The sequence below is a fragment of the Prionailurus bengalensis genome, chromosome E1 (assembly GCF_016509475.1).
Source record: "Prionailurus bengalensis isolate Pbe53 chromosome E1, Fcat_Pben_1.1_paternal_pri, whole genome shotgun sequence".
In the NCBI taxonomy this organism is placed as follows: Eukaryota; Metazoa; Chordata; class Mammalia; order Carnivora; family Felidae; genus Prionailurus; species Prionailurus bengalensis.
The window spans coordinates 19,470,845-19,496,475 of NC_057347.1; the positions used below are offsets into that span (position 1 = coordinate 19,470,845).

General features: G+C 55.6%; 1 protein-coding gene across 2 annotated transcripts in view; it reads left to right on the top strand.

Moving 5' to 3' along the window:
- RAB11FIP4 (RAB11 family interacting protein 4) overlaps window positions 1–22,875 on the top strand; it is a 116,964-nt gene extending 94,089 nt beyond the window's left edge. For both annotated transcript variants that reach the window (XM_043583646.1, XM_043583647.1), the window contains 12 exons: window positions 11,067–11,296; window positions 13,369–13,563; window positions 14,111–14,245; window positions 14,596–14,631; window positions 15,828–15,927; window positions 16,195–16,298; window positions 17,458–17,598; window positions 19,023–19,104; window positions 19,586–19,723; window positions 19,807–19,965; window positions 21,004–21,147; window positions 22,325–22,875. In XM_043583646.1, the coding sequence (XP_043439581.1) occupies window positions 11,067–11,296; window positions 13,369–13,563; window positions 14,111–14,245; window positions 14,596–14,631; window positions 15,828–15,927; window positions 16,195–16,298; window positions 17,458–17,598; window positions 19,023–19,104; window positions 19,586–19,723; window positions 19,807–19,965; window positions 21,004–21,147; window positions 22,325–22,441 (1,581 nt within the window). In that variant the 3' untranslated portion in view covers window positions 22,442–22,875. The remainder of the gene's footprint in view (window positions 1–11,066; window positions 11,297–13,368; window positions 13,564–14,110; window positions 14,246–14,595; window positions 14,632–15,827; window positions 15,928–16,194; window positions 16,299–17,457; window positions 17,599–19,022; window positions 19,105–19,585; window positions 19,724–19,806; window positions 19,966–21,003; window positions 21,148–22,324) is intronic.
- Window positions 22,876–25,631: the final 2,756 nt, after the last annotated feature.

The following is a 25,631-nucleotide window of genomic DNA, read 5'->3' on the forward strand; positions in this document are numbered from 1 at the left end:
CAGACGCCCTGCAAACCTGAAGCTTTCTGTGCAAAGAAGGGGATGAGGTAGGGACCTGCCCAACTCTGGCCTGTTGGTCAGCTCTGTTCAGATGTGCTCTCCTTGGAGCAGAAGGATCATAGCCTCTCCCTGGGAAGTTCACGTCCCCTCGTTTGAGGGCGTCCCATGAAGGAATATGGCTCGGTCCACCTGGTGGACTGTGAGAGGCAGGAGAGCTGACCTGGGCCACTGCTGGCCCATCCCAAGCCCCTCTTTACGCTCTTATCGTGATGGTAAAACATGGAGCCCCCAAAGCGAGCCCCCACAAACTCTTGACTGTGTGAGTCATTAAGCCCTCACTTCAAACAGCCACATCTTTAAAAGCTATAATTTGTAGCCCAAAATAGCTGCCTGTTCAAAGAGCCAGGAGAACCCTTGATGTGCGCCCCTTTCAACTTACAGCCTGTTAATTCGCCTTTGACATTTGGGTTGCTCGACACCTGGCTGTGGCTTCCTGAGCAGTAGGGCCAGTGGCTGGGTGGGAGCTGACGCTTCCTGGAGGGGCTTGGGAAGTCTTTTCTGAGAATTTAGATGGGGTGATTGATGTCAGGGGGTTCCTGTTTCGGGTTCACGTGGCTCTATCCTGCGTGACAACAGGGCTGGAGAGAAAAATGGCAGCCTAACTTTGGGGGAAGGTCAATTCAACTCTCTGGACCCCGGGTCCTTACCTGTAAGGAGGAGACCGTGTTTACTTGCAGAGATTTGGGGGGAAGAAAACGAGACCACCTCAGTATAGCACACAGTGGATGCCGCCTGGTAGGTGCTCCTGTGTGGCCCCTTCCTTTCCTTTCTCCCACCTGGCCACATGACGTGGACCTGTCTTGTGGATTCGGGTAGGTGCGTGTGGGGGGACTCCGCTCACAGGAAGCCCCTCCCTTGACCTGCAGCTTCTCCATCAGCTGACGTGCCTGGAATTCTTGGGGCTGCCTGCCGGATTTGGTTTCCAGATGTGGAAGCAATTAAGTTTTGTTTTCCTAATCCCCAACAGTTTGCCTCTGAAGCCCACGTTCTCGCTTGAAAATCAAGACTGTCAGCTCTGTTTGGGGGCGGAGGTAGACCAGGTGGCCTCTGAATCCTTTTTGTTCAGGAGGTACGTTCACTGGGCACTCAGATCTGGGACCCGGGGCTCTGTTAGGACGGTCACATCCCATCAAGGGCCTGGTCCCTCTGGGAGCAGTTCACCCTGGGGCCACCTCCCCTGTGGTTTTTGCTTGGAGATGGGTCACTTAGCCAGATTCAGCCGCAGTGTCCGCCTGGCCCCTCGGTCGCCATCCCTGACCCTGGACGGCCAGCCCCAAAGCGGGAGGGGAGCTCCAGTCCTGACCAGGCCTGAGGGAGGCTGGTGTCGGAGCCAAGGTGCCCACGTGTCCCAGGAGTGGTAGAGGCCCCCCTTCCCAAACCGACCACAGTTGAGGGGAAGGAGTCTGCTCTGAGTTTCAAGTAACCAGAAATACTGTCTGGCATGGAGAAACTGGTAATACCTTGCTCAGTTAGTGGGTGCTCCTGGCCACAGAGGTGGCCTGCCCCAGGATCAGACACTGGCACGCGCCCGTGGTTCCAGGGCTAACTGCTGATCTCTTCCCTTGTTAACCATTCACTTTTTTTTTTTTTTAATTTTTTTTTTCAACGTTTATTTATTTTTGGGACAGAGAGAGACAGAGCATGAATGGGGGAGGGGCAGAGAGAGAGGGAGACACAGAATCGGAAACAGGCTCCAGGCTCCGAGCCATCAGCCCAGAGCCTGACGCAGGGCTCGAACTCATGGACCGCGAGATCGTGACCTGGCTGAAGTCGGATGCTTAACCGACTGCGCCACCCAGGCGCCCCAACCATTCACTTTTTTAGGTAAAATAACTTTTACATTTGTACTATAACCACACTAAATACAGTTCTGAGTAAACAAAAATTGCCTTAGCGGTTTCAAATGTCTCTGGCTGGATTGCACATACGCTTTCCTTTAAAATTGAAATATTACTATTCAGAGAACACAAGAAACAAATAATTTACTTAGACTGTTTTATACATATATACATATATATGTATGTACACACACACACACACACACACACACACACACACGCTTATGATGTTTACAAAACATCATCCTGATAATTCTAGATCCACCAAACTTCGGCGTCAGCAAAATCTAGTCTCTTTAGAAATGGCTTCTCTCTCACCATCATTTTGAGATACTGCTAACATTTCTTTTGAGCAGAGACCCCAAGTCTCTTGTTGAGGTTCTAGACGCCCAGTAGGTCTCTGTAGAGGTTGAGCTGAATTGACTGAGAAGGACTTTGCCATTATTGTCAGGGTGGGAAGGGGGCTGACAAACCCAGGTGGAGCTGAGGGGTTTCCGTGCAGGCTTCCGAGCGGGGAAGGAAGGGGCGTTCGTCTGCCAGGGCCGCCAGAACAACAAAGTGCCATAGACTGGCTGGCGTAGACAGCTGAAATTAATTTTCTCACAGTTCTGGAGGCTAACGTTCAAGTTCGAGACCAAGGTGTCGGCAGGCCTGGTTTCTTCTGAGGCCTCTCTCCTTGGCTTGCAGGTGACTGTCTTCTCCCTGTGTCTTCACGTGATCCCTGTGGGCATGGGTGTCCGTGTGTCCTAATGTCTTCCTCCTCCTCCTCCTCCTCCTAAGGACACCGGTCAGATTGAATTAGGACCCTCCCTTATGACCTCATTTTAATATAATTACCTTTTTAATTTTTTTTAATGTTTATTTTTGAGAGAGAGCAAGAGAGAGACAGAGCATGAGTGGGGGAGGAGCAGAGAGAGAGGGAGACACAGAATCCGAAGCAGGCTCCAGGCTCTGAGCTGCCGGCCCGGAGCCCGATGCGGGGCTCGAACCCACGAACCAAGAGATCGTGACCTGAGCCGAAGTCGGATGCTTAACCGACTGAGCCACCCAGGTGCCCCATAATTACCTTTTTAAAGATCCTCTGTCCAAATGCAGCCACACTCTAAGGTACTGGGGTTGGGACTACACCATGTGAATTTGGGGGGTGATGGGACACAGTTCAGCCCATAACAGAAAGGTTCTCTGGAACCGTCCTGCAGGGGGAGGAGGGAGAGGAGTGTGAGCAGAGCCTGGCACGCAGGGAGAGAGCCCTGCGTGGAGGGGATGGGAGGCAGCTCTGCCTGTGGGCAAAGGCCCACTGTTGCCGATGGGCCTGTCAGGGTGGCTCTTGGCCAAGTGCCGTATTCAGAAAAGGTTCCAGTGTTCTGACTCCTGGTTTACGTTCTAGAGCCTGAGCCACCGTTGCCTCCTGATCTGATCATTTGGAACCCAGACTGTTCCTCTTCCAGTTCTTATTCTCGTGGGGTTTTGACCCTTGAGGTTCTGTCGGTTCACCGGGCTCCCTATTGCTGCTGCCTCTGCCTCTAGGATACAGCATTCTTTATGGCTTCACTTTTTCATCTTCCTTTTAAATAGCTAACTGTGTCACAGATTTTACACTTTTCCTTAACCAGTTCAGCAAGTCTGGGGCAACTGTCTTTCGTGTTTTATGTACGTTTCTTTCTGCCGACCTCCTGAAAAAAATAAGACCTGTGAGAACTGATTATGGGAAGCCATTGAGGGTGGGGCCTCCAAACCTGCATAACTCCCCAAGGTCTTGCCTGAAGCAGCCTTCTGCAGGGGTCCCCGGCACCCCCTCTCAGCCCCCAAGGTTCCAGAGCCCACCTTACAGCCCCTCCAACGGCCGTGACTCCATCGGCCACGCAAGAGGACCTCCACGGTGCCCCAGTCAGCCCCTGCAAGCAGGACGGAGCATCATGGAGCAGGACGGGAAGGAAGACCGTCCCAGTGAGGATTTGCACGCCCCAGTTACTCACCAGTGCTGCCACCACATTTGCTTTATCCCTGTGTGTAACTTCCCCGCCCCCCCCCCCCCAAACCACTTGAAAGGAAATTAGGCAACGCGTTATCAAAACGCAGGGGTATTTCTCCTTAGCAAGCATAATTAGCAAGCATGATTCCCGAATATCACCCAATATGCAGTCCCTACCCTAGCTTCCGTTTTGACCCCAGTAGGTCCTTTGTAGCTAGGTGGGTGTTTGCTTGTTTGAACTGGGATCTAATCAAGGCTAGCATTTAGTTTTTCTGTCTCTTGATAAATCTAAAACAGTGGTCCTCTCGGGGTGGTCCTGGGACCAGCAGCATCACCCGAGAACATGTTAGAAATGCACTTTTTACAAAAAACCTGTTTCAGTCTATGGAAATGCAGACCCAGGCCTACTGAATGAGAAACTCTGATTCAGCCCGAGTTAGCAATTCATCACCACCATAACGCCCCCCCCGCCCCCACACGTACACACAATTCTGATGTACATCAAAGCCTAAGTACCACTGATCTCAGAAAATCCCTGTTCTCTTCTTTAGGACGTTCTCTTTTTGAGACGATCAGGACAGCTAGCTGTCTTGTAGAAGTTGCCACATCCTGTCTGCCTGCTGTTTTTCTCTGTAGTGCTGTGTAACTTGTTCCTCTATCCTACATCTTCCTGTTTAGTAAAGGTTAGATCTTCAGGCCCGATTAAAATGGAGTGTTTTGTTAAGACTGCGTGCGCGGTGAGGCTGCCTCCTTCCTCTTGTATCGCATCAGGAGGCCAGCGTCTGAGTGTTCCCAATTAGTGATGCGAGCTTTGATCCCTGCGTTAAAGTGACAATAGCCTACTTTCTCCATGACAGAGATGATGGGGAGGGGAGCGGTGTTTGGTAGTAATCTGGTGGGTGACTCTTCGGTGCTGTGCAAGCGTCCCATTCCTCATCAACCTTCGACCTAGTGGTTTTGGTTCTGCAGTTGTTGGGTACGGTGTGCTGTTTGCGTCAGGTCTAGTTGGTGTGGTTCAGATCTTCTGTCTCCCTTCTCGTTCTTTTGTTTGCCTCCTCCATCAGTTACCAAAAGAGATGAATTAAAATCTCCAGCTTTATTCATTCATTTATTTATTTAAAAGTAAGCTCTACACCCAACGTGGGGCTGGAACTCACGACCCCGAGATCAAGAGTCGCACGCTCCGGGGACGGAACCACCCGGACGCCCCTTCCTTCTTTTACTTTTTTTTTTTTTTTTTTACTTTTTTTTTTTTTTTTTTTTTCCTTCTTTTACTTTTGACCTGCGTTCTGATGTTTAAATTTGTGTCTTGTGAATGGCACATAGCTGTTGTCTTTATCGAGTCTGGCAGTATTTGTCTTTTAATAGTATGCTTTATCCCATTTTCATTTAATGCATCGCTATGGTTAACAGCTTTGGTCTTTCTTTTCCTCCTTTTTTTCCTTCCTTTCAGATGACTTAAGCTTTCTTTTTTTTTTTTTTTTGTATGTTTCTTTATTTTTGAGAGACAGACAGAGGGCAAGTGGGGGAGGGACAGAGAGAGAGAGAGAGAGGGAGACGGAGGATGCAAAGCAGGCTGCACGCTGACAGCAGAGAGACCGAAGTGGGGCTTGAGCTCGTGAACCCCCGTGAGATCATGACCTGAGCCGAAGTCGGATGCTCAGTTGACTGAGCCACCCAGATGCCCCCAGCATTTTTTTTATAACATTTTTTTCTCCATTAGATTTTGTAGTAATATGTTTTTATTCTTTAACCGCTAACATTTGACATGCTCCAACATGTTATTGGCAGGGTGGGGAAAGAGGGCTTGGAGTGTCTCTGGTGGAGTGCATCACCTCACTGTGAGGAGCCTTTCCAGCAGGGTCCCCAGTCTGGCGCAGAGCCTAAACAGGCCTGAAAACCAGATCTCGTTGGCCCTTCCCTCACCGCTGGGACTCAAGTGCCACCCGTGCCCACAGATTGTCCCTAGGTGGACACGCAGAGCCAGAACGCCAACTGCTTCATTTATAGTGAGAAGTGCGCTCTGGCAGTGAACTTGGGCAGTCCTCTCCCCGTGCTCGGCAGGCTCCTGGATGTTTGCTATGATCAGAAGGGTGGTGGGTGAGCTTGGACACGGGGAGCTGGTTAGAAGGTCTGAATGGACGTTGAATGATCTCAAGCTCTGGTGCCAGCTATGTTGGACCCCACAGCCCTTGGGACAGGCTGGACATGCGGGCCAGGAGAGCAAACACCCTGGCCGGTGCCTGGATGGACGCTGCCAGGGTCTGCTTTAGACCCTCCTTCCTGGCCCCTTCCTGGGGCAACACCAGATCCCTTAATGCTCAATCCCTCTGCTTGGCCACCCTGCAGGAAATTTGCTTACCCCTGGTCTTAATCTAGCTGCCAGGGGGCTATCAGACCTCCTTGCTTCTGAATTTTTCTGGGAGCTACCTCATGCCCTCTCTTTCTCTTGCACTCCTGTGACAGTACCTTAGCAGTAGCGTTGGTTGTGGGGAGAAGGTGTGAGATTGGGAAGAGAGACAGCTCAAGGGTTACAATTAAAAACATCAAAAAGAGGGGCGCCTGGGTGGCTCAGTCGGTTAAGCGTGCGACTTCGGCTCAGGTCACCATCTCACGATCTGTGAGTTCGAGCCCCGCGTCGGGCTCTGTGCTGACAGCTCAGGGCCTGGAGCCTGCTTCCGATTCTGTGTTTCCCTCTCTCTCTCTGCCCCTCCCCACTCGTGTGTGCACGCGCGCTCTCTCTCTCTCTCTCAAAAATAAATAAAACATTTTTTTAAAAAATGGAAAAGAGGGCCACATGGGCTTCCATGCCCCTTCTGCTGTTTTGGCGTGTGCAGTAGAGAACTCCCTATCTGACTGCCTTTGCTTCATGCAAATGGCATGTGAGTTCTTGAGAAACATGGGCATGACTTTCTCTTTCTCGTCTCAGTACCAGCCTGAGGTTCCACAGCCAGTGGGGGGTCAGATCCGGGACTGAACCAAGTCTGCGTGAGAGCCCCAGTCTCTCTATCCGTAAAGCTGGGTGACTAGACCCTCCCTCGAGGGGCCGATGTGAGAATCAGACCCTCTTAGCATTTCCCACTTGAGACAGATGAGCTCCCGAGGAAGCCCCAGATGTCACTCTTGTCCCCTTCTTGGATCTGCAGGTCCGTGTGAGGTTAAAGTAGTTTTTGGAAGGTCTACGCTGAGATCTGCCCCTGAAGGCTCCTGTGCCAGGAGTGGCCAGCCCAGTTGAGAGCTGGTCTGGAGCTGCTGGTGGTAGGAGGGTTCCGGAGGTGGATCCAGGGGCCCCTGGCCGGGAGGAGAGAGCCTGAAAGCTGCCTTGGCTGCCACCACTACAGAGGGATGGTTCCTGGCCACTCTCTGATCTGGCCCCTGGGAATGGGGACATGACGGTCTATCCTGTCTTCTTGGCTTTGGCCTCCCCCACCTGTGTGGGCAGCTTGGGCTACAGAGCTTTTATCAGACAGTATGCAGTCAGTCCCCAGGGCTGGCCAAGAAGGGCGATAAATGAACTCTAATAGCTTGGTGGCCTGGTGCCCCCATGCCTGCCCTTGACCTTGTTGGGGATGAGCTGGGGCCTCGTATCTGAGCCGTTATTTCTGTTCAGAAGTTGAGGCTTAGGCACCAGCCTTGCTGCGTGGATGCTCCCCTCCCCCTTTATTCCCACCCTTGCCCCTTGACTGGCATCTGAGTAACCCTTTGTTGAGCCAGAATCTTATCAGCCGCTGATGAGCACCGGCCTCCCTCCGGCAGAGCCAGGCCTGGCTTCAGTGCGGGCGTTGGCAGCCACAGGCAGGAGGTGGGCACAGCCTGGATTGCTTACTAATCTCTGCTGCTGCCATGCCTGATGGGTGGCTGAGCCGCAGTGGGGGGTAGGGGATCCCAGTCCAGGTAAGCCCACCCCTTCCCTCTGGACCTGGGGGCATCGGCATCTACAAGTTGGCTCCTTAATCTTTTGCCTGTGGGGCCCAGCGAGAGCTCGAGCAGGCCTGTCACTTCCCGGGCCGTGGGCTGGCTGGGATTATGAGGAGGTATTTCATCCCCGGCCCAGCCCCACTGCACGAGGCTTGGTTTGTGTCCACCCCCCGCCCAGTGCCTTCCTGCAGTGGGGTTCCACGTGTGCCCGCTGGTGCCTGGCTGCGAGGGAAGCTGGGAGGTGCCCGCTCAAGCTATTTTTACCCAGCCCTGTCCCCGCGGAGCTGTTCTTTGGCTCTAAGTTACTGCCTGGCGAGCAGAGCCACTGCCGGGGCTGGGGGTGGATGTGCCCCAGCCTCCTGGACTCCCTCGCCTGCGCAGTGTCTCATCCTAACGCGTGTTAAAGCATGTAATTAATGTGCAGAGAGACCTTCCAAGAGCATACACAGAAGATGGCCCTGGGGGTGAGAGGGAGGGCGCAGAAAGAAAGAGGCACCTGCAGCTCAGGCTTCCAGAAGCCGAACCCAGCCTGCCTCCACTCAGTGTGCCCCTGGGGGTCAAAGCGATAGGCTCCCGGGGCTGCACAGGCCAACAGGGGCACCCCTGCTTGTCTCCTCTCAACCAGAATAGCTCAGATTTGTTGACCATCTTCCGTGTGTGCCGAGCACACGTCCTAACTCATTTCCTGATCATCGTGAACTCCGTCAGTAGACGAGGAAACCGAGGCACCGAGAAGTAAACCTAAGGTTGCAGAACTTAGTGGTGGAGCCGAGGTTTGAACCCAGTCGGTCCACCTCCAGAGCTCATTCCCAGCGCCACTCTGCCCGCTCTCTTCTTTGCCACGATCCCGGCGCCCGTGAGGTAGGAGGCATCGTTCTGCGTTCTCTATGGCGATCCTGCCGGGCAGGCATTTCTACCCGTCTGTAGATGAGGCTCAGAAGTCGAACAACTTCTCCAGGATCACACGGCCGGCCAGTGGCCAAGTCGGATGGGCACCCACGCCTCGAGGTCGCCATGGGTGGGCTCTCCCCAGCTCACCGTTCTGCAGGGCAGTTCGTTTACACAAATAGTTGCTAATCGCCTGCCATGTGCTCGCTGCGGTGCTGCCTGTTGGGGGTTCAGGTGCTCGCATCGCCATGGTTACTACCATAGGGTCCCTTCTTACAGGGAGTGTGGAGTGGGGCCTCTCGGGCCCGTGCCCTCCGTGCACTAGCCGCCAGGAGAATGGAGTAGTGATGTGTGTGGCTTGGAGGGAGCATCCCCCGAGGGCCGGGTGGGTGACGGGCAGGACCAAACGACGTCATCGTGTCCAGGCGCTGCCGCGCCGCCTTCTGGAAGTGTGGACGGTGGGCACCGGAGGCCCCTCTGAGGCGGGGATGCCCTCTCCCGCTGTCGGTCCTTTTCACCAGCTGTTGAATTCGGCCTGGGCCGACTTCCTACAGAGGAAGGGGTGACTTTAGGGCCTGCTGCTGCCACTGGAGAGGGGCCCCACAGGCAGGCTGGGTGCCTCCCGGCTCCCACTTCCAGCCAGGGGCCAGCTGCATCCAGTCCCAGCTAGAGACGGCGTGGGGACGCGGAAGGGGACACTGGTGATACCAACCTGCCCTGCCAAAGCAGCTGCCTAGGGCGTGTTTTCCCAGCCTCCGGTCTCTCCGATCTCTCCAGAAACCCCTGGTTTTGGGTAAATCCCCAGACCCAGCTTCTTGAGGAGGGCATACTGCCTAGTCTCCAAGCCAGTGAGGGATTACACCTTCTAGCACCTGCTTCCGCTTTGCCTCTCTTCCTGAGGTGTTCGGGATCAGAGCAGGCTGTCCCCACTTCCAGGGGCACCCCTCCCAGGCCCGGTGCTATACCTAGCCCTTCCCCAGAGGGCCCAGAGGAATGGGAGCAGGGTCAGGATGTTCCCAGGGGAGTAGCAGGGGTGACACGGCCCCTTTTGTCCGGGACAGATGCCAAACCAGTACTGTCCCAGACCAACCAGGGTATAGCTTTTCTGAGAGCTTGTCTTTATGTTACTTGAATTTAGAAGAAAGCTACTAGAAATGGTTTTGAGGTTCTAGAAATCATAACTTGCCTTGGGCAAACAGTGAAAAGGTGTCAGCGTGGGGAGGCAGCTGATTTTACAAGGCTGGCGTGTTGAGAGAGCGCGTGTAGCGAGGGGTGGCTGAGGGCCCTGACGTGGCATGTCAGGAGCCTGGCTTTGGGTCACAGCGGGGCCTCCTGCAGCGGGGAAGCTCCAGGGCAGCCGCCTCGCTCACTGAGCCTCACCTTCCCCATGCGTCAGGCTAAGCCTGGATGTCCCCAATCCTGTCTTGTCTGAGGTGCCTGGGGGCTTTTCACAGCCTCTGTTACTGTTCCCCTGGCTGCAGTCCCGGGGCCGCAGGGAGCACCTTCAACACGGGCCACGCGGAAGATCCTTGGGAGCAGTTTGACCTCTCAGACAGGAGCAGGTGGAAGCAGTGCCCCCTCAGAGGCGGCAGCCCCGAGGGTGGTTTGCAGAGCGCTGCCTCTCAGAACGGAGCCAGAGCTCAAAACCTAGAAGGTGATTTTGGCAAAAGTTCAGGCGGGTCTTTATCTCGTGCTGGCGTGGTGCTGGGCGGTGTGCTAGGCACCGGGGACCCACCCCTGCTCGGAACTGAAGGGCTCTGTGTCCTTGCTCCTCAGCACGGCCGTGGCAGGGCCAAGGCATGCTGTCCTTCCCCGGCTGGTGCCATGTTGAGGTCCTGCCCCGTGACACAGTGATCCTGTAGGATTCCACGGTCATTCTCAGTTTACCGAGAGAAGCGAGGTTCATGGAGGTGATCTGACGTGCCCAGAGTCCTGGAGGGCAGGTTCCGTGGTGCGTGGATATCCCTCTATCCCGCTGCATCAAACTCCGCTAGGTCGGGGTCGTCGTTCTTGGTAGCCGTTCATTGTGGCTGTGCCCTTAACTCAGTCACGAAGCCATCTGGCTCCTTGTGCAGGCTGTGATGGGGACCCCGACGAGCAAGCTGTCCAGGTGTCCTGAGCAACGTAGCCAGCCCAGCTGTGGCTCTTCTCCACGGATGGCTGTCCCCGGTGGTGCTGGCTCCTCACTGGGCTCTCATGAGGCAGCTGCTGTGAGAGGCCCAAGATGAATCACCTGCCGGGTATTCTTATTCTCAAGGTCCTGAGGTCTGGACCTGCCTGTGTCCCAGTCCCTGCCATCCCTGGCCCTGCCGACATCCTCGCGGTCTGATGAGGCACACTGAGCCCCCCGGGGAGCCAGTCTCACTCACTTTGTCCTCTGTCTTTCCCAGGGCAGCGAGGTGCCAGGCCCTACCTTTGCTGATGGCGAGCTCCTCCCCAGGGACCCCAGCTTCTTTCCCGAGGACGAGGAGGAGGCTATGACGCTGGCCCCACCCGAGGGCCCCCCGGAGTCAGACATGGACAGCCCCATGGAGAGCATGCAGAGCCTGGAGGGGTCGGTTGGGAGTCCTGCCGAGGAGAAGGATGGAGGGCTCGGGGGCCTGTTCCTGCCGGAGGACAAGTGAGTTAAAACTGTCTGGAGCGCCACATACAGGAAGGTGGTGGTCATGGCCAACCCAGAGATTTGGAGAGGGAGGAGAGGGGTTCTAGTATCAGTTGAACCATATGAAATTGTCAATTCTTAATCATTTTTGACCTTCAAAAAAAAAAAAAGCAATTTCCCATACATTTTCGCAGCGCAGAGCTTCTCAGTCTCCAGTGGCTCTGGGAGTCAGGCTGTTCTCGGTGGGGTCTTTGGAGTAGTTCATCCATTTTGCTTCCTGGGAGCAGTGTGACAGCCGTACTGTGACCAGCCACCAAGGACAGCTGGTCACGGACCACAGACCCGTTGTCCTTTTGGCTGACCATTTGCCACTTGATCGTACACATTGTTCTTTGGGATCAGTCGCCAGGAGGTGGCCGGCAGGGGACGCTGAGGGTTTTAATAAAATGTATAGGCGAAAGAGCTGGAATGTGATGAATCCATCCCAAGGTGCTGAGGAGCCTGAGGGCAGATCAGTGAGTTCAACAACAACAGGGTGGCGGTACCAGCAGACTTGGTACCAGCAGACTTGCTCGTTAGTGCCCTGTCGTCAACACTGTGATTCTCAGATAGAGACCAGGACTGCTCAAGGGCACGGTGGGAGAATTACGGCCTTACCCACTTCCCTGCTTCTTGTCCCCAGTTCAAGTTGCCCAGTTTTGAGCTCAGAGGCTCAGTACGTCAGAGAAACCCTCATTTCTGAGTAGTGATACGTAGACCTGACCTCACAACCACTGACGGGAAGACCTGTTTCGGCAGGTGACAAGCAGTGCTCTGTTCTCAGGTTGTGGACAGGGCTCAGCCAGCCCTGGACACTGTCACAGGCCACACCGTGGGTCTCCCATGAGAGGCCTAGGGTCTCTGACCCATGTTCTCTGCAGTGAGCCCCTTCTATAAACTGGGAGAAGCGCCTCATCTAGTAGCTCGTTGTTACTTATTTTAAAACTTCCAGGGGCACCTGGGTGGCTCAGTCGGTTCAGCGGCCGACTTCGGCTCAGGTCACGATCTCGCGGTCCGTGAGTTCGAGCCCCGCGTCGGGCTCTGGGCTGATGGCTCAGAGCCTGGAGCGTGCTTCCAATTCTGTGTCTCCCTCTCTCTCTGCCCCTCCCCCGTTCATGCTCTGTCTCTCTTTGTCTCAAAAATAAATAAACGTTAAAAATTTAAAAAAAAACAAAAACAAAAAACTTCCATTTCTTACTAGAATGCAAGCCAATTAAACAGAGCTTGGAAAAGGTAGGAAAGGAAGAAGGGGGGGGGTGAGTAACTCACTTACAGTCCCACCACCCAAACCCAAGCTCTGTTACCATGTAAATACTTTTATGTCCTACTTTTCCTTATTTTGTATCAACCTTTCCTTTCTGTATTTAAATTTTATATCCGACTTTATATTAGCTTTTCCCATATTATTGCTAGTATTTTTTGCAGACCTTTCAACAATTAGATAACCCATAATTTGATATTTACTAATATATATTATAATTTTACAACTGTAACTTAATCATTTAATTAGCTAATATTAGCAATATAGAATATATAATTTTACATTATACGTCTACTATAACTTAAAAAAAATTTTTTTTAACACTTGTTTATTTTTTGAGAGACAGAGACAGAGCATGCACAGGGAAGGAGCAGAGAGAGAGGGAGACACAGAATCTGAAGCAGGCTCGCAGGGCTCAAATTCCCAAACCGTGAGATCGTGACCCGAGCCAAAGTGGGACGCTTAACCGACTAAGCCACCCAGGAGGCCCCATATACTATGACTTACTAGAACTTATTCTCATTTGATGTAGGGAAACCATTCAGTTGTAAGCAATGTTTTGTTGCTGTAGAGAAGCATCGGTTTGCGCATCTCTTGTGCAGAAACTGTTTCTGTGGTGAGACACTTCCCTTAGGATGCGGTCCCCAGAGTGCACTTGCCAGGTCAGAAAGCACACACTCGGGCTTCTGATCTCTGTGGCACCAGTTGACCTCCAGGAAGGCTGGTTGGTTTCCCCGGCACAGGCTGTGGACGGGGCTGTGTTAACAGACAGCCCTTCTGTAACACCCAGGTCCCTGGGCCACGCCCCATCCATGACCACGTCGGACCTCTCCACACACTCCACCACCTCGCTTATCAGCAACGAGGAGCAGTTTGAAGACTATGGAGAGGGGGACGACGTGGACTGTGCCCCCAGCAGCCCCTGCCCCGATGACGAGACCAGGACCAACGTTTACTCGGACCTGGGATCTTCAGTGTCTTCCAGGTGGCCCTGTGGTCTAGAATGGCAATTTGGGGCCCGGGAAAAGCGGCCGGACCAACCAAACCTCATCCCAGGGCGGGTCAGAGGGCAGAGTCCTAAGCTCCCTGGGGTCTGCTCCTGGAGCTTGGGGGTGCTGCCTTTGCACCCTGATTGGAGGTTCTAGAATTCCTCCCGCCTCCTTCTGGCTTGGGGAAGAAACAGAATTAGCCCACCTGGGAGGCTGCAGACTCAGGGGTGTGTGCTGTCTTGCTTCCTAGAACCTCGGTGTCGAAGGGTCCTTCTAGGTGACCTACTGTGATACCTTCCCCCACACCTAGTCATTACTCACTCCGACGTTAGCTCTCCATCGCCTTGTCTGTGAAATGGGTACTGTTCATTGGCCTTTCCTCCGAGAGTATCGAGGGAGGGAGGATCTGTTGCTGTATTTCCACTCCCTCTGCCCCTAAGCGCACACACAAAAGGTTCCCCGGCATTGGGGAACCCAGTCAAGTAAGGATGGGGTAGGGCACCAGATTGGACAGCAGAGGTTGATTTCTGTCTCCCGAATCAGTGCGGGGCAGACACCCAGGAAAATGCGGCACGCCTACAACAGCGAATTGCTGGATGTTTACTGCTCTCAGTGCTGTAAGAAGATCAACCTGCTGAATGACCTGGAAGCCCGACTGAAAAACCTGAAGGCCAACAGGTGAGGCCCCCGGGACCCAGCAGAGGGATGGGCGGCCAGGGCTGGGGGTGGGGGGTGGGTCCAGAGGGGGAAGCGGCAGGCAAGGCGGCCCCACTCTGTCTTGGCAAGTGAGGGCCCTGTCAGGGTGGGATTGATCTTAGGGGGCTTGCGTTTTTCTGCAAGAGGAAACTCAGGGTGCTTCTGCTGAGGACCGAGCTGATTAGTGAATTTCCTGCAGCGGGCGGGACAAAGCCCTGTAGTGCACCTACTGGTATCTTGCAGCCAAGGCAGAGTAAGGAGTGGACTAGAGCCCCCTCTGTTCAATGACTGTTTTCTCTCTCCCTCTCCCTACTGCACCCCCACCCCTGCAGCCCTAACCGGAAGATCTCTAGCACGGCCTTTGGACGGTAAGACCCCCCCACCTTGGGAGGAGGGGTGGAATACTGTCTCCCTTTCCATTTGGGCAGCCCAGACCCAGCCAGTGCCCAGTGCCCTGCGCGTGCCCGATGCACAGAGGGAAACAGAGACCCCCAGGAGTGCAGGCAGAGCAACCAGACCTCTACTTCTGACAGGGAGGGGCCGCCCTTGCCCCTTGTGGCAGTGGAGCAGTCGGCCTCTCCAAACCCTTAGCTGTTTCCGCTCCAGGCAGGTGCACCAGGGAGGCCCCGAGAGACCCGGTGCGTCTCATGGCTGTTGGTGCCCTGCCCCGCACCCTGGAGCCGGCAGCTGTGCCAGCAGATCCTGGGGATCCCGCTGACTGAGACTGGGCACGAGTGTGCCCCGTTGGAGCTGGTCACTTTGCTCCGGGTTAAATCCTCCCAGCTAACTTCCTGGGACTTCCAGGCTCCCGCTCTGGATCTCGGGATCCAGGTTCTCGTGCACGCTGGCCCGGGTCCACTCCCAGGGCCCTGGGAGCTGCCAGCAAGCGCCCAGACTCTGGCTCGAGAGCAGGAGTGGGACGGGACAGGCCCTGGGTAGAGACCTGGCTGCTGCCTGGCAGGGAGCGGGAAGGGGGAGCCTCACCGTGGTAGCTGGGTTTGCCTCCGGCAAGTCTTTACCCATTTGCAGACCCACCCAACCCCCTGCCCTGCACAGTCTGGGTGGGTCTCCTTCCCGTTCCCAGGGTCCCATAGATGCATCGGGAGCCGGTTTGGTGGAGGAATTGAGTCTTGCTGGGTGGCCTCAGGAGGCCAGGACCCTCTGCCAGGACCGTGGAGCCAGTCTACCTGCAGTGGCTGGTTTTGCAGCTGGAGGGAGGTGGTCGGGGGCTCATGTGCCCACTCTGGTCACTGGGTAGTTACTGGCTCGAGCACCGGCATGAAAAGGGTGCTGAGGCAGCAGGCCAGAGCCGTGATGGATTGCCAGGGACTCTGGAGGGGTGTAGCGGCCCCTCCGCTGGCCTCTGAGCTGGGTGACCTCTTGAGTTCAGAGGTCAGGCAACTCTTCTCCCTTGACTGGGTGAGGACAGCCTCCTTGGAGGGGTCCCTGGCCTTCTCCCCAAGATACTGGGTGCTCTCAGCCCATAGCCCAGTGTGGACCCCAGGCCCTGGAGGGCCGGCCTCTGCAGCTACCTCCCCCCTCCTCCCTCCCCCATCCCCCGCAGGCAGCTCATGCACAGCAGCAACTTCAGTAGCAGTGATGGTAGCACTGAGGACCTGTTCCGAGACAGCATTGACTCCTGTGACAACGACATCACGGAGAAGGTGGGTCCTGAGTGGGTGGAGGACAGGCTTAATGTGTGCGTGCTCCTCGGGGGTCGTGGGGAGCCCCCCAGCAGCTATCTGGGGACTCGGGAGACAGAGACCCTGTCCTTGCCCAGGAGTTGGGGGTAGGTGGCCCCGATAGTGCGGACACGTACGCTTGGGGACCCTCACGCTCACCAAACATGGCTTCTGTCCCACAGTCTCTAGCTTCTCGGTCCTGTGGACTCCGAGGTTTCCTCCACCCCCACCTCTGCCTCCCTCTTGCAGGTGAGCTTCCTGGAAAAAAAAGTGACAGAACTGGAGAATGACAGCCTGACCAATGGGGACCTGAAGAGCAAGCTGAAGCAGGAGAACACACAGCTCGTGCACAGGTCGGGGGCTGGGGGGCTGGGGCCCCGGCCGTGACTCGGGAACGGGCTTGGGGAGGGCCCTGAGAAAAGCTGGGGGAGGTGAACTGCACATCTTGTCCTTCCTCTCCGAGAGGCTGTGATGTGTCAGCCCCTTGCTGCATGGCTGTGCCCATGCAGGACGCACAGGAGGACTGGTCTCTGGGGACTCAGAAACAGGTTGGAGCTTGACCTTGACCCCCATGTCTGCAGCCCCAGGGTGGGTGTAAGGCAGGAGTTGGGATCCACTCCCGTATTTCTCTGTCCTACACTGATGAGAGTCTGACACCCCCCTGCCCCCCACCCCGTTTCTGGGGACAAGCTCCGCAGAGAGAGACACTGGTGTTGAGTCGGGCTCGCACATGCTGCTAGCGGAAGGGTCCGGGCATCACTGCCCCTCCTCCCGATGGGGGCCCGCTGACCCTGACTGCAGTGAGGTAGTGCATGTAGCATGTAGTTGTCCTCACGGGGTGGCATGAGATTTGGTAAACTGATCCCCGCCCAGGGTCTGGCCCTTAACCTCGTAGGGCCCAAAGATGGGTTCTGGAACACCCCAGAAGGGTAGCCTCCTGGAGGGACTGTTCCCAGTGAAATGTGCCCAGACTGTTAGGCCAGCTAGGCTGCCAGTGGTGGGGTTAGAGCGTGCCCGGTGGGACCTGGCCCCTTCCTGGGTCTTGAATGTTCGGGGCCCCTATCCAAGGACATGCGTGGTTTTGGAGTCAAGGTGCCCAGTAGCTGAATTACTGGTCAGAGGGATAGGGACCAGGGAGGAGGAGAGCGGGAAGAGAAGCCAAGGCCCGAGGGCTGCTTCACGCAGCCGTGCGGAGGCCTGCCGTCCCTCCCCGTGCCTGGCTGGGAATGCCACCTTCTCTGTGCAGCCTCGCTCCCCTCTGGGCCGACCGCCAGGCGCCCCCTCCCTACCCTCGCCCCGTGGCGTGCATCTCCTTACGTGCTGTGGCATCCGCATTCATCCGTCAGGGAAGCTGCTGACCCACAGGTCTGGCAAACACATCGCCACTTCCCGCAGCAGGGCTACGACGGAGCCAGGGTCTCGGGGCCTCCCGTAGCCAGGGGCGGGGCCGGGGTGGGAAGACACCAAGAGAGCTGGCCCTGGACTGGGGCGCGCGCCCCTCTGTCTCCTCAGGGTGCACGAGCTGGAGGAGATGGTGAAAGATCAGGAGACCATGGCCGAGCAGGCCCTGGAGGAGGAGGCGCGGCGGCACCGCGAGGCCTACGGCAAGCTGGAGAGAGAGAAGAGCACGGAGATCGAGCTGCTCAACACCAGGTGGGCGCCTGTTGGGGACGGGGCCGCCTCGGAGGTGCCCTCCACTCCCGGTCCAGGCCCGTGGGACAGGCACCGTCCCCGTGGTATGGATCGGAAAACAGCCTGAAGAAAAGCCCCCTGTTGTAACAGTTCTCCTCTTGATACCTGAACAGCTGGACATGCTTGCTGGGAAGTATATAAAAGAACCTTCTGGTAACATTATTTCTACTAGGTACAACTGGAGACAGCTCACAAGTCTGTCAACAAGAGGATAGGTTAAAAAACTGTGGTCTTGCCCCTATTCCTGGGTTGGGTCTAATGTCCGGGCTAGGAGCTCCCCCTGCTGTCAGAGTCTCCTTGACCTTGAACACCTGGGTGCACCGACCCTGGGCCCCTGGGGCCAACGTAAATGGAAAAGCAGGGCCCGGTTTCTTTTGGGCTTCTGGGCCGCAGGTATAGCTGCTGGAACCTGAGGCCGGTAGGGAGAGGAGTATTGACCTGGGAATCTGGGTTGCTTACCCTTTAGCTCCAGGACTTTGGACATCCTGTGTCATTTTCTGGGCCTCAGTTTCCCCATCTGTCAGTCCTCCCTCCCAGCCCCACAGAATGACCGTGAAGGCAGGTGGGTTGCTGCACATCAGAACAGTACACACAGGTGAAGACTGTGGTGTCCCAGGGCTGCCCTCCCTAATGACCCAGGCCAGGGAGGCCACTGGGAAGCTACCTAGGCCCCTGGCAGAGAGAGCAGTGGAGCCATCACTCTAGGAAGGAAGTAACAAGTGTGAAGGAGAGGGAATGTTCGGCAGGAATCGGTGGCAGAAATGACCCTGTGCTGTTCCGGTGCCACTGACAGCCCAACTCACCTGCCCTCTTCTCAGGTCATTTAAAACGACTTGGGTACCTGGGCTGTGTCTCCTCATGGGATCCTGTTAGGACAGCCCCCGCTGGACACTAACACAGAGGACGATGACCTGTGGATGTCACAGGCAGCTGCGGGGAGGGCCGAGCGAAGAGCCTGGGAGAGACGCTGGGGGGAGAAAGAAAAGCAAACGCTGTCATTGCTTTCCAAGCGGGAGGGACCTGCCACCACCAGCCACAGGAGGACCTTCTCTTTGTTTAGCAGAAAAACGTCCTCCGTGTTGTTTCAGGCTGTAAGGACGCATGTGAAAAAGAATCCTATGTTCTTATTCACAAATGAGTGTTTCCTTTTATCACAAACAGAAGGATGGTAATTCGGTGTCCTTCCCAGTTTGCCTTGGATGACAGGAAGCTCGAAGCTGTATTACCCATCTGGAACAACTAGTCATATTCTCTCTCTCTCTCTCTCTCTCTCTCTTGCTTTCTGGTATCTTCCCTCTTCCAGGAAGCAGAGAATCGCTGTAGACTGTCCATCCGTTGTAAGATAACCTCCGTTTCTGACATACTTGTCTTTCTCCTTTTCCCAGGGTGCAGCAATTAGAGGAGGAAAACACTGAGCTCAGAACAACAGTGACCCGGCTCAAGTCACAAACAGAGAAGCTGGATGAGGTGAGCAGCAGGCCTAGGAGTGTCCCTCAGATTCCGATCTTGAGCTGAAGCCACAGAGGCGGTGTTGGCCACAAAGGCCTCTAGTTGCTAGTTTGCCCCAACAACAACAACAACAAAATAAAATACGAATAGTAATTTGTCTTGCTATTTTTCTGATTTTCCAAACTTTTTTTACAGCGAATATAATTTTTTATATAATGGGGGGAAGTAATAATAAAAAAGAGAGAAGGAGGTTAGCTTTTGTTTGGCCGCACCTTTGATTCAGGTTTCATCTGGCACCATCGAAGGGCTTCAGAGGCCTGTGTTTCTAGAATCCTAAGGGACCCGGCTGTTTCTTTAAGCCGTGACTCGAGGGCTGTGTTCAGGGGGGCTGGTCGGACTGCCCGCCTGTCCAGGTGGCTGACCCGGAGCCCCCCGACGTCCCTGGGGTGTAGCGAGCCTCTCTGGGCACCGTCCTCCCTGACCCAGTCCCCCGATCCAGGAGCGGCAGCGCATGTGTGACCGGCTGGAGGACACCAGCCTGCGGCTCAAAGATGAGACGGACCTGTACAAGCGCGTGACGGACAAGCTGCGGCAGAACCGCCTTGAGTTCCAAAAGGAACGGGAGGCGACGCAGGAGGTGGGTCCCAGGCCGGAGGGCACCGGGCACCGGGGCTCCCTCCCGTGGCCGCGCTCCCGCCAACCAGCCCCTCCCCCACGCAGCTCATCGAGGACTTGCGGAAGGAGCTAGAGCACCTGCAGATGTACAAGCTGGACTGTGAGCGGCCAGGCCGGGGACGCAGCTCGTCCTCTGGCCTGGGCGAGTTCAACGCCAGGGCCCGCGAGGTGGAGCTGGAGCATGAGGTCAAGCGGCTCAAGCAGGTGGGCCCCGCCGGACGGGTCTCCCGCATGGGGCCCCAAGCTGCAGCGGCACCTTCCCACACCCCTTCCTGTCTGCTCCTCTCAACGTCCCTGCCCGGTGGGGCTGCCCGTCCCCACCCCACAGCTCAGGCAAGGCAGCTCACCTCTAGGCCACACTTGATGCGGATCCCGGGGTCTCTCCTTGGAGTCCACACAAAGAAGCAGACCCCACTCTGCTGTCCTTGCCGATGGAGTGGAGGAGGAGACTATCCAGCCATGGATGAGGGGCTGCTGTGTTGGGTCCTCCCAGAAGCAGACCCGGATCCCAAGGTTCCATTTCAAATGGTTCCCGGGAGCACTCCCATGATGGGGGAGTTGGGGGAAGTGGGATCAGGAGGGGCAGGGACCAAAGGAGGGTGTGATGGTGAGTGAAGCCCCCTGTTCAGCCCAGCCCGACATTCGGGGGTGGGAAACTGCTCTAGAAAGTCTACTCCTGCTGGCTTCACCAGCATCCCACAGCGATCCGAAAACCCCAGCCCTTTCTCCTGCATGAGGGCACCAAGTCCCAGGTGTGCGGTTAGTTAGGAGACTTTAGGCAAAAGCTAGCACGTGGTACTGGCACGTGGGGTCTGGGTAGGGCCCTGTGAGGCCACCTGTACTCAGGAAGAGTTCCCACAGAGCAGGATTCCTGAACCTCGCTACAGGAGGAGACTGGATCCAGCCTTGCAGCCCGGAGACCCCAAAGTATCAGGAGCTCCTCTTCTGGCTCACTCACCCCAGGGAGGAAAGCGTGGCCAGGAGCCCTGCCCTTATCTGGAAACTTCGTTCCCCTGAGTGGGCCCATAACTCTTCCTCAGGACCCCGTGACCTCCTAGGACCCAGCTCTTCCCCCGAAGCCTGGCAGAGGCCACATCACCTATGGGTATCTTTGAGCTGGCCTGACACACACCTGAGAGGAGGGTCCCGGTGGCAGTCAGGAGACCGTGAATGCAAAGAAATGGGTTCTGCTGGGTTCTGGATGCTTCTGGGAGCTGACGTTGCCTTTGTCCCGCTCCACAGGAGAATCATAAGCTGCGGGACCAGAATGACGACTTGAATGGACAGATCTTGAGCCTCAGCCTCTATGAAGCAAAGAACCTCTTTGCCACCCAGACCAAAGCCCAGTCTCTGGCCGCAGAAATAGACACGGCCTCTCGCGATGAGGTAATGTGCCCTCTCATTCTCGCTTGGGAGCCTCGGCCGCTCCTCTGCAAGTCCTGTCCCGCACCCGTGTGCTGTGATGAGAAGTCCCAGGCTACCCCGAGCAGGGGAAGCAGACCAGGGCCTGTGAGGGTCCCCGTCTGCAGCCACCTGAGTGACCGTGCAGAGCGGTGAGGGAGTTAGAGCAGTTCTGACTTCCTGCGTGTGCTGGGGAGGAAGCTCTGGGAACAGAGTGGAGTTTGAGTCTTTGCTCTACCAGAAACATGCCAAAATGGCCGGCTGATCAACATGCCTCTGTCAGCCCGTAGTGCAGGAGAAGCTAGAACCCCTCTGCCTCAAGCCAAGAGGGGAAAGACCCTAGCATTTCTTGAGCACCTGAGTGTAGTGTGTCTTCATCTTCTTACAACTCAAAGGCTTCCTGGACATTTCCATGTTACAGATTGGGAGGCTAGGACACAAGATCACCCAACTTGTGGAGGGAGAAGGACCCAGGTCTCCAGAACCAACGTCCATTCTGCCCCACCACCCCACACCAGGGTGTGCTTCTAAAAGATCAGGCCTCCAAAATACCCTGGTTACATGTGAACATGAATCATAAGACAGTCACTGAACCCTTTATCCTGTGCTTAGGACACAGAGCTAAGTGCTGACCCCTAGCCTCGGGGGACTCCCAGGTGAGCTGGTTACCAGCCTCCAGTCTGGGGGCAGAGGTGGCATTTCAGTGACCTAAAGGACACATCGGGAATGGACCTGCACAGGGGCAATGGCAGGGTCGGGGTGATGAGGGGACCGTTTCAGGTAGAGGAAACAGCTAGAAGCCTTACAAGTCTTAGGGCCCTGGGACTCTGGATGTCATTCTTGATTGCAAATGCCTTTAGCCAGTGTTTTCAGCCTGTACCGAGCGGTTGCTCATACTTGGGTCCCTCCACAGACCAGTTGGATCAGAATCCCTGGGGGAGGGGCCTGGGCATCAGCATATCTCACACACCTTACTGTGAGCTGTCACTGCTCTCGCTGGTTTCTGGCACCCAAGTGCTGAGGTTGGTCTGGGGGCCTGCCTTGCCCAGGTGTTCCGAGCCCCTCTGTGCCGGGCCCTGGCTCATCACAAGCTGGGGATCCGGGTTCCACCTGCACTCCAGCCCGGGCCCGGCCTCTGACCTGCCTCTCCCGTTCCCCCCAGCTCATGGAAGCCCTGAAGGAGCAGGAGGAGATCAACTTCCGGCTGAGGCAGTACATGGACAAGATTATCCTTGCCATCCTGGACCACAACCCCTCCATCCTTGAGATCAAACACTGAGACGAGGGCTGGCTGCAGAGCGGCCTCGGGACCCTCCCAGCCCTGGACCCTGGGACCAAGGCGCAGACCCCACTTGAGGATGCGGCCCAAGCCAGGCCACACACACACACACACACACACACACACACATACACACACACACACTGTAAACATCTCTGGCCACCATGTCCTGTGTACTGATGCGTATGTGGGGAAGCCGCTCACACAGCAAGGGGTGAGCGTGGGGCTGTGAGTGTCATCTGCACAGTTACTGCCCGTGCACTTTGCAGTCCCCTTGCAAGAGCGGATGGTCCTGGAGGGTGGGAGGGGCAAGGTCTGCTATCAGGAGTTACTGTAATAACAAGAACTGGAAGACTGTGTTTCCGGTACTGGATGAAAATGATTCTACCTCTGGGGATAAGGATTTAAAGATGCTCTAGTGAGACAGGCTCTTTTCACCCCACCTCTGTTCCCTCTGGGAGTGGGAGCAAAATTATGGTCTTTCCCAGGGGTTCGAATGCCTAACGGCCACATCCTCCCCAGCCTCTTTGGCCACCTTTCAAGCCTAGGTGCTCAGGCTCAGAGAGGAGGAAGGGACCCTCCCAGAGCCCCTCCCTGGCCAGCAGCCCCTGTGATGCCTGTGCATGGGGTGTCCCGAGGACTCAGGCTTGCAGGAGAGCTGGCATGGGGCAGCCTTCGTTTGAGAAGCTCTTGGTATTTTGGGGGTTTCCTGTACACTTCCCCATCCCTGCCTGCCTCCTGCCTCTTCCTTTCTGGCTTGGTTGTTTTTTGGTTTTTATTAGAGAGAGAGAGTGCGAGTCGGGGAGAGGCGCAGGGTTGGAGGGTGGGGTGGGGGCAGAGAGAGAGAATGAATCTTAAGCAGGCTCCACACTCAGCATGGAGCCCGAGGCCAGGCTCAATCCCACAACCCAGGGATCATGACCTGAGCTGAAATCAAGAGTTGGACGCTCAACTGACTGAGCCACCCAGGCGCCCCTCTTTCTGTTTTATTGTTAAGACCATGAAAAATGAGCGGTATTTAACTTGAGTGTAAAATGAAGGGAATAAAAGGGGGTGGGGAGTGGGGGCCAGGGGTGTCTAAGGCACGTGTTGGCATTGGGTGACAAAGACCTTAGTTCCAGGGAGGAGCGTGGTCCCATTCCAGTCTGTTCCCTCCCCGTGGGCTGCATTTCCCGAGAAGCATGGATGGACGGTCCGCAGGCGGGCAGTGGGACTTGCTTACCTGCTCCTGTTCTCCACACAACCCGGTGATGGCAGGCCTCAGGTTTGGAGTTGGGGATTCTGAGCTCTGGGCTTGACTCAGCTGGGTAGCGAGGCCCCCGCGTCCCACCTTTTGGAAACTCTCCTATTCAATTCTCAGCCAGGAGAGGTGTGCTGGTGAGAGACACGGGTGGGGAGATCGCAGGGAAACCTTCGGCCTCCGTCCTTGTGACACATGGTGGAAATTCTCTCTCTGGATTTTTTTTTCTCTCTCTCTCTGGATTTTTTTTTTTTTAATTTTTTTTTTTCCAACGTTTTTATTTATTTTTGGGACAGAGAGAGACAGAGCATGAACGGGGGAGGGGCAGAGAGAGAGGGAGACACAGAATCGGAAACAGGCTCCAGGCTCCGAGCCATCAGCCCAGAGCCCGACGCGGGGCTCGAACTCACGGACCACGAGATCGTGACCTGGCTGAAGTCGGACGCTCAACCGACTGCGCCACCCAGGCGCCCCTCTCTGGATTTTTAACGTGATCTTTTGTTGTAGGCAGCTGGTACTTTGCGTTTTCCAGTTTGTCTCAGTTTTATATGGCTTGTGATTTGTGTCGTTAATCCACACACACATAAACATGTATGCTCTTGGTTTTTTTTCCCCTGCAGTTTGTTTTCTTCAGCAATTCTAGTGTAAGAAGGAAAGTTCAGGCATGTTGGGGAGGGGCAAGAAGGGGTGTATGCAGAGAAGCGGGGGCAGGAGAGGGTGAAGAGGGGATCGGGGACTTGGGTATGTATGTTCCCTGTTCATGAAGGCAGGGCTGTGGCCACCACCCATCTTCATTCCATTCCAGTCAACTTTTGCTTCTGTTGGATTTTGTGATTTCTTTTGAAGCATACGTGTGGGGTTTGTTTCATGCTGCAGATAACGGGGCTGCGTTGGTCTGATCCAGGCCTTTGGGGGTCACCCACCGCAGGAAGACTAGGGCAGGGAGTCTCTCGACCCCCGAGGGTGCTGGTCTCCTTGGGCTCCTCCAGGGGTCTGAGAAGCAGCAGCAGTGGAAAGAAGACATGAGGAGTGAGTCTCTTGAGAATTTGCTAATGGCCCCTAATTAAGGGAAAGGAAAGAAGACATATCAGGACTTGGCTTTGGTCTGGATTTGACACCAGGAGGAGTCCTACAGAGGCCAGCCAGACCAAGGTCCTGGGCTGTGGGAGACTCGCCCCAGGGATGAGCATTTTATATGTAAAACTTTATATGCTCTTTAGCTGCTTTGATCTGGAATTCCAAAGAAGGGCCCAGAGGCCTGGGTTACACAGTCACACGGTCACTAGGCGGGAAGGAATTTCTGCCTTGGTGTAAAGGGGCAGAAAAAGCGGTCTGCCAGCAACATTCTGCCACCTCCTCCCTGAAGGGGGCGCCATGGGAGCGGCCTCCCTGAGGACGCCGCGTCTGAAAGGCCCCAAGGGACCTGGTGCTGTGCCTGGGGTCTCTGGAAAAAGGGCGGACTTTAAAATGAGACTAAACTCCACGTAACCCAGGTCTCGAGTTAAATCCAACCATCTTCAGCCAGGAGTACGTCTCATAAAACCCAGACCGTCTAATTGGCTCTCAACGATCATGTAGCGTCTTTAACTGCTCTTCCCTTCTTGAAAGCTCGCCTGAGGGGGGCACATGTCCCAAGGGTCCCAGCCCCATGGGCCCTGCGAGGCACTGGCGGGGCAGACCCTGCCCCCTTCCAGTGTTTCCCCCTACTTTGTGTGTGGTCTGGTAGAGCGTTACACTCTTCTCTCTCTCCCTACAGAGGGCTGCTAGGTAGCATGCACGGTGCCCAGCCCAGTGTGCATTTCAGGCAAACAAAACAGAACTCGTAGGAGAAATATGTTCCCTGCAATGCCTGGAACATACTTAAAATGGAGAGAGTTTTAAAATTCTGATAACTGGGTGGAATCCACAGGGGTTCTGACCTCGTTGGTGTGGAGCGTGGCCGCCGAGGCA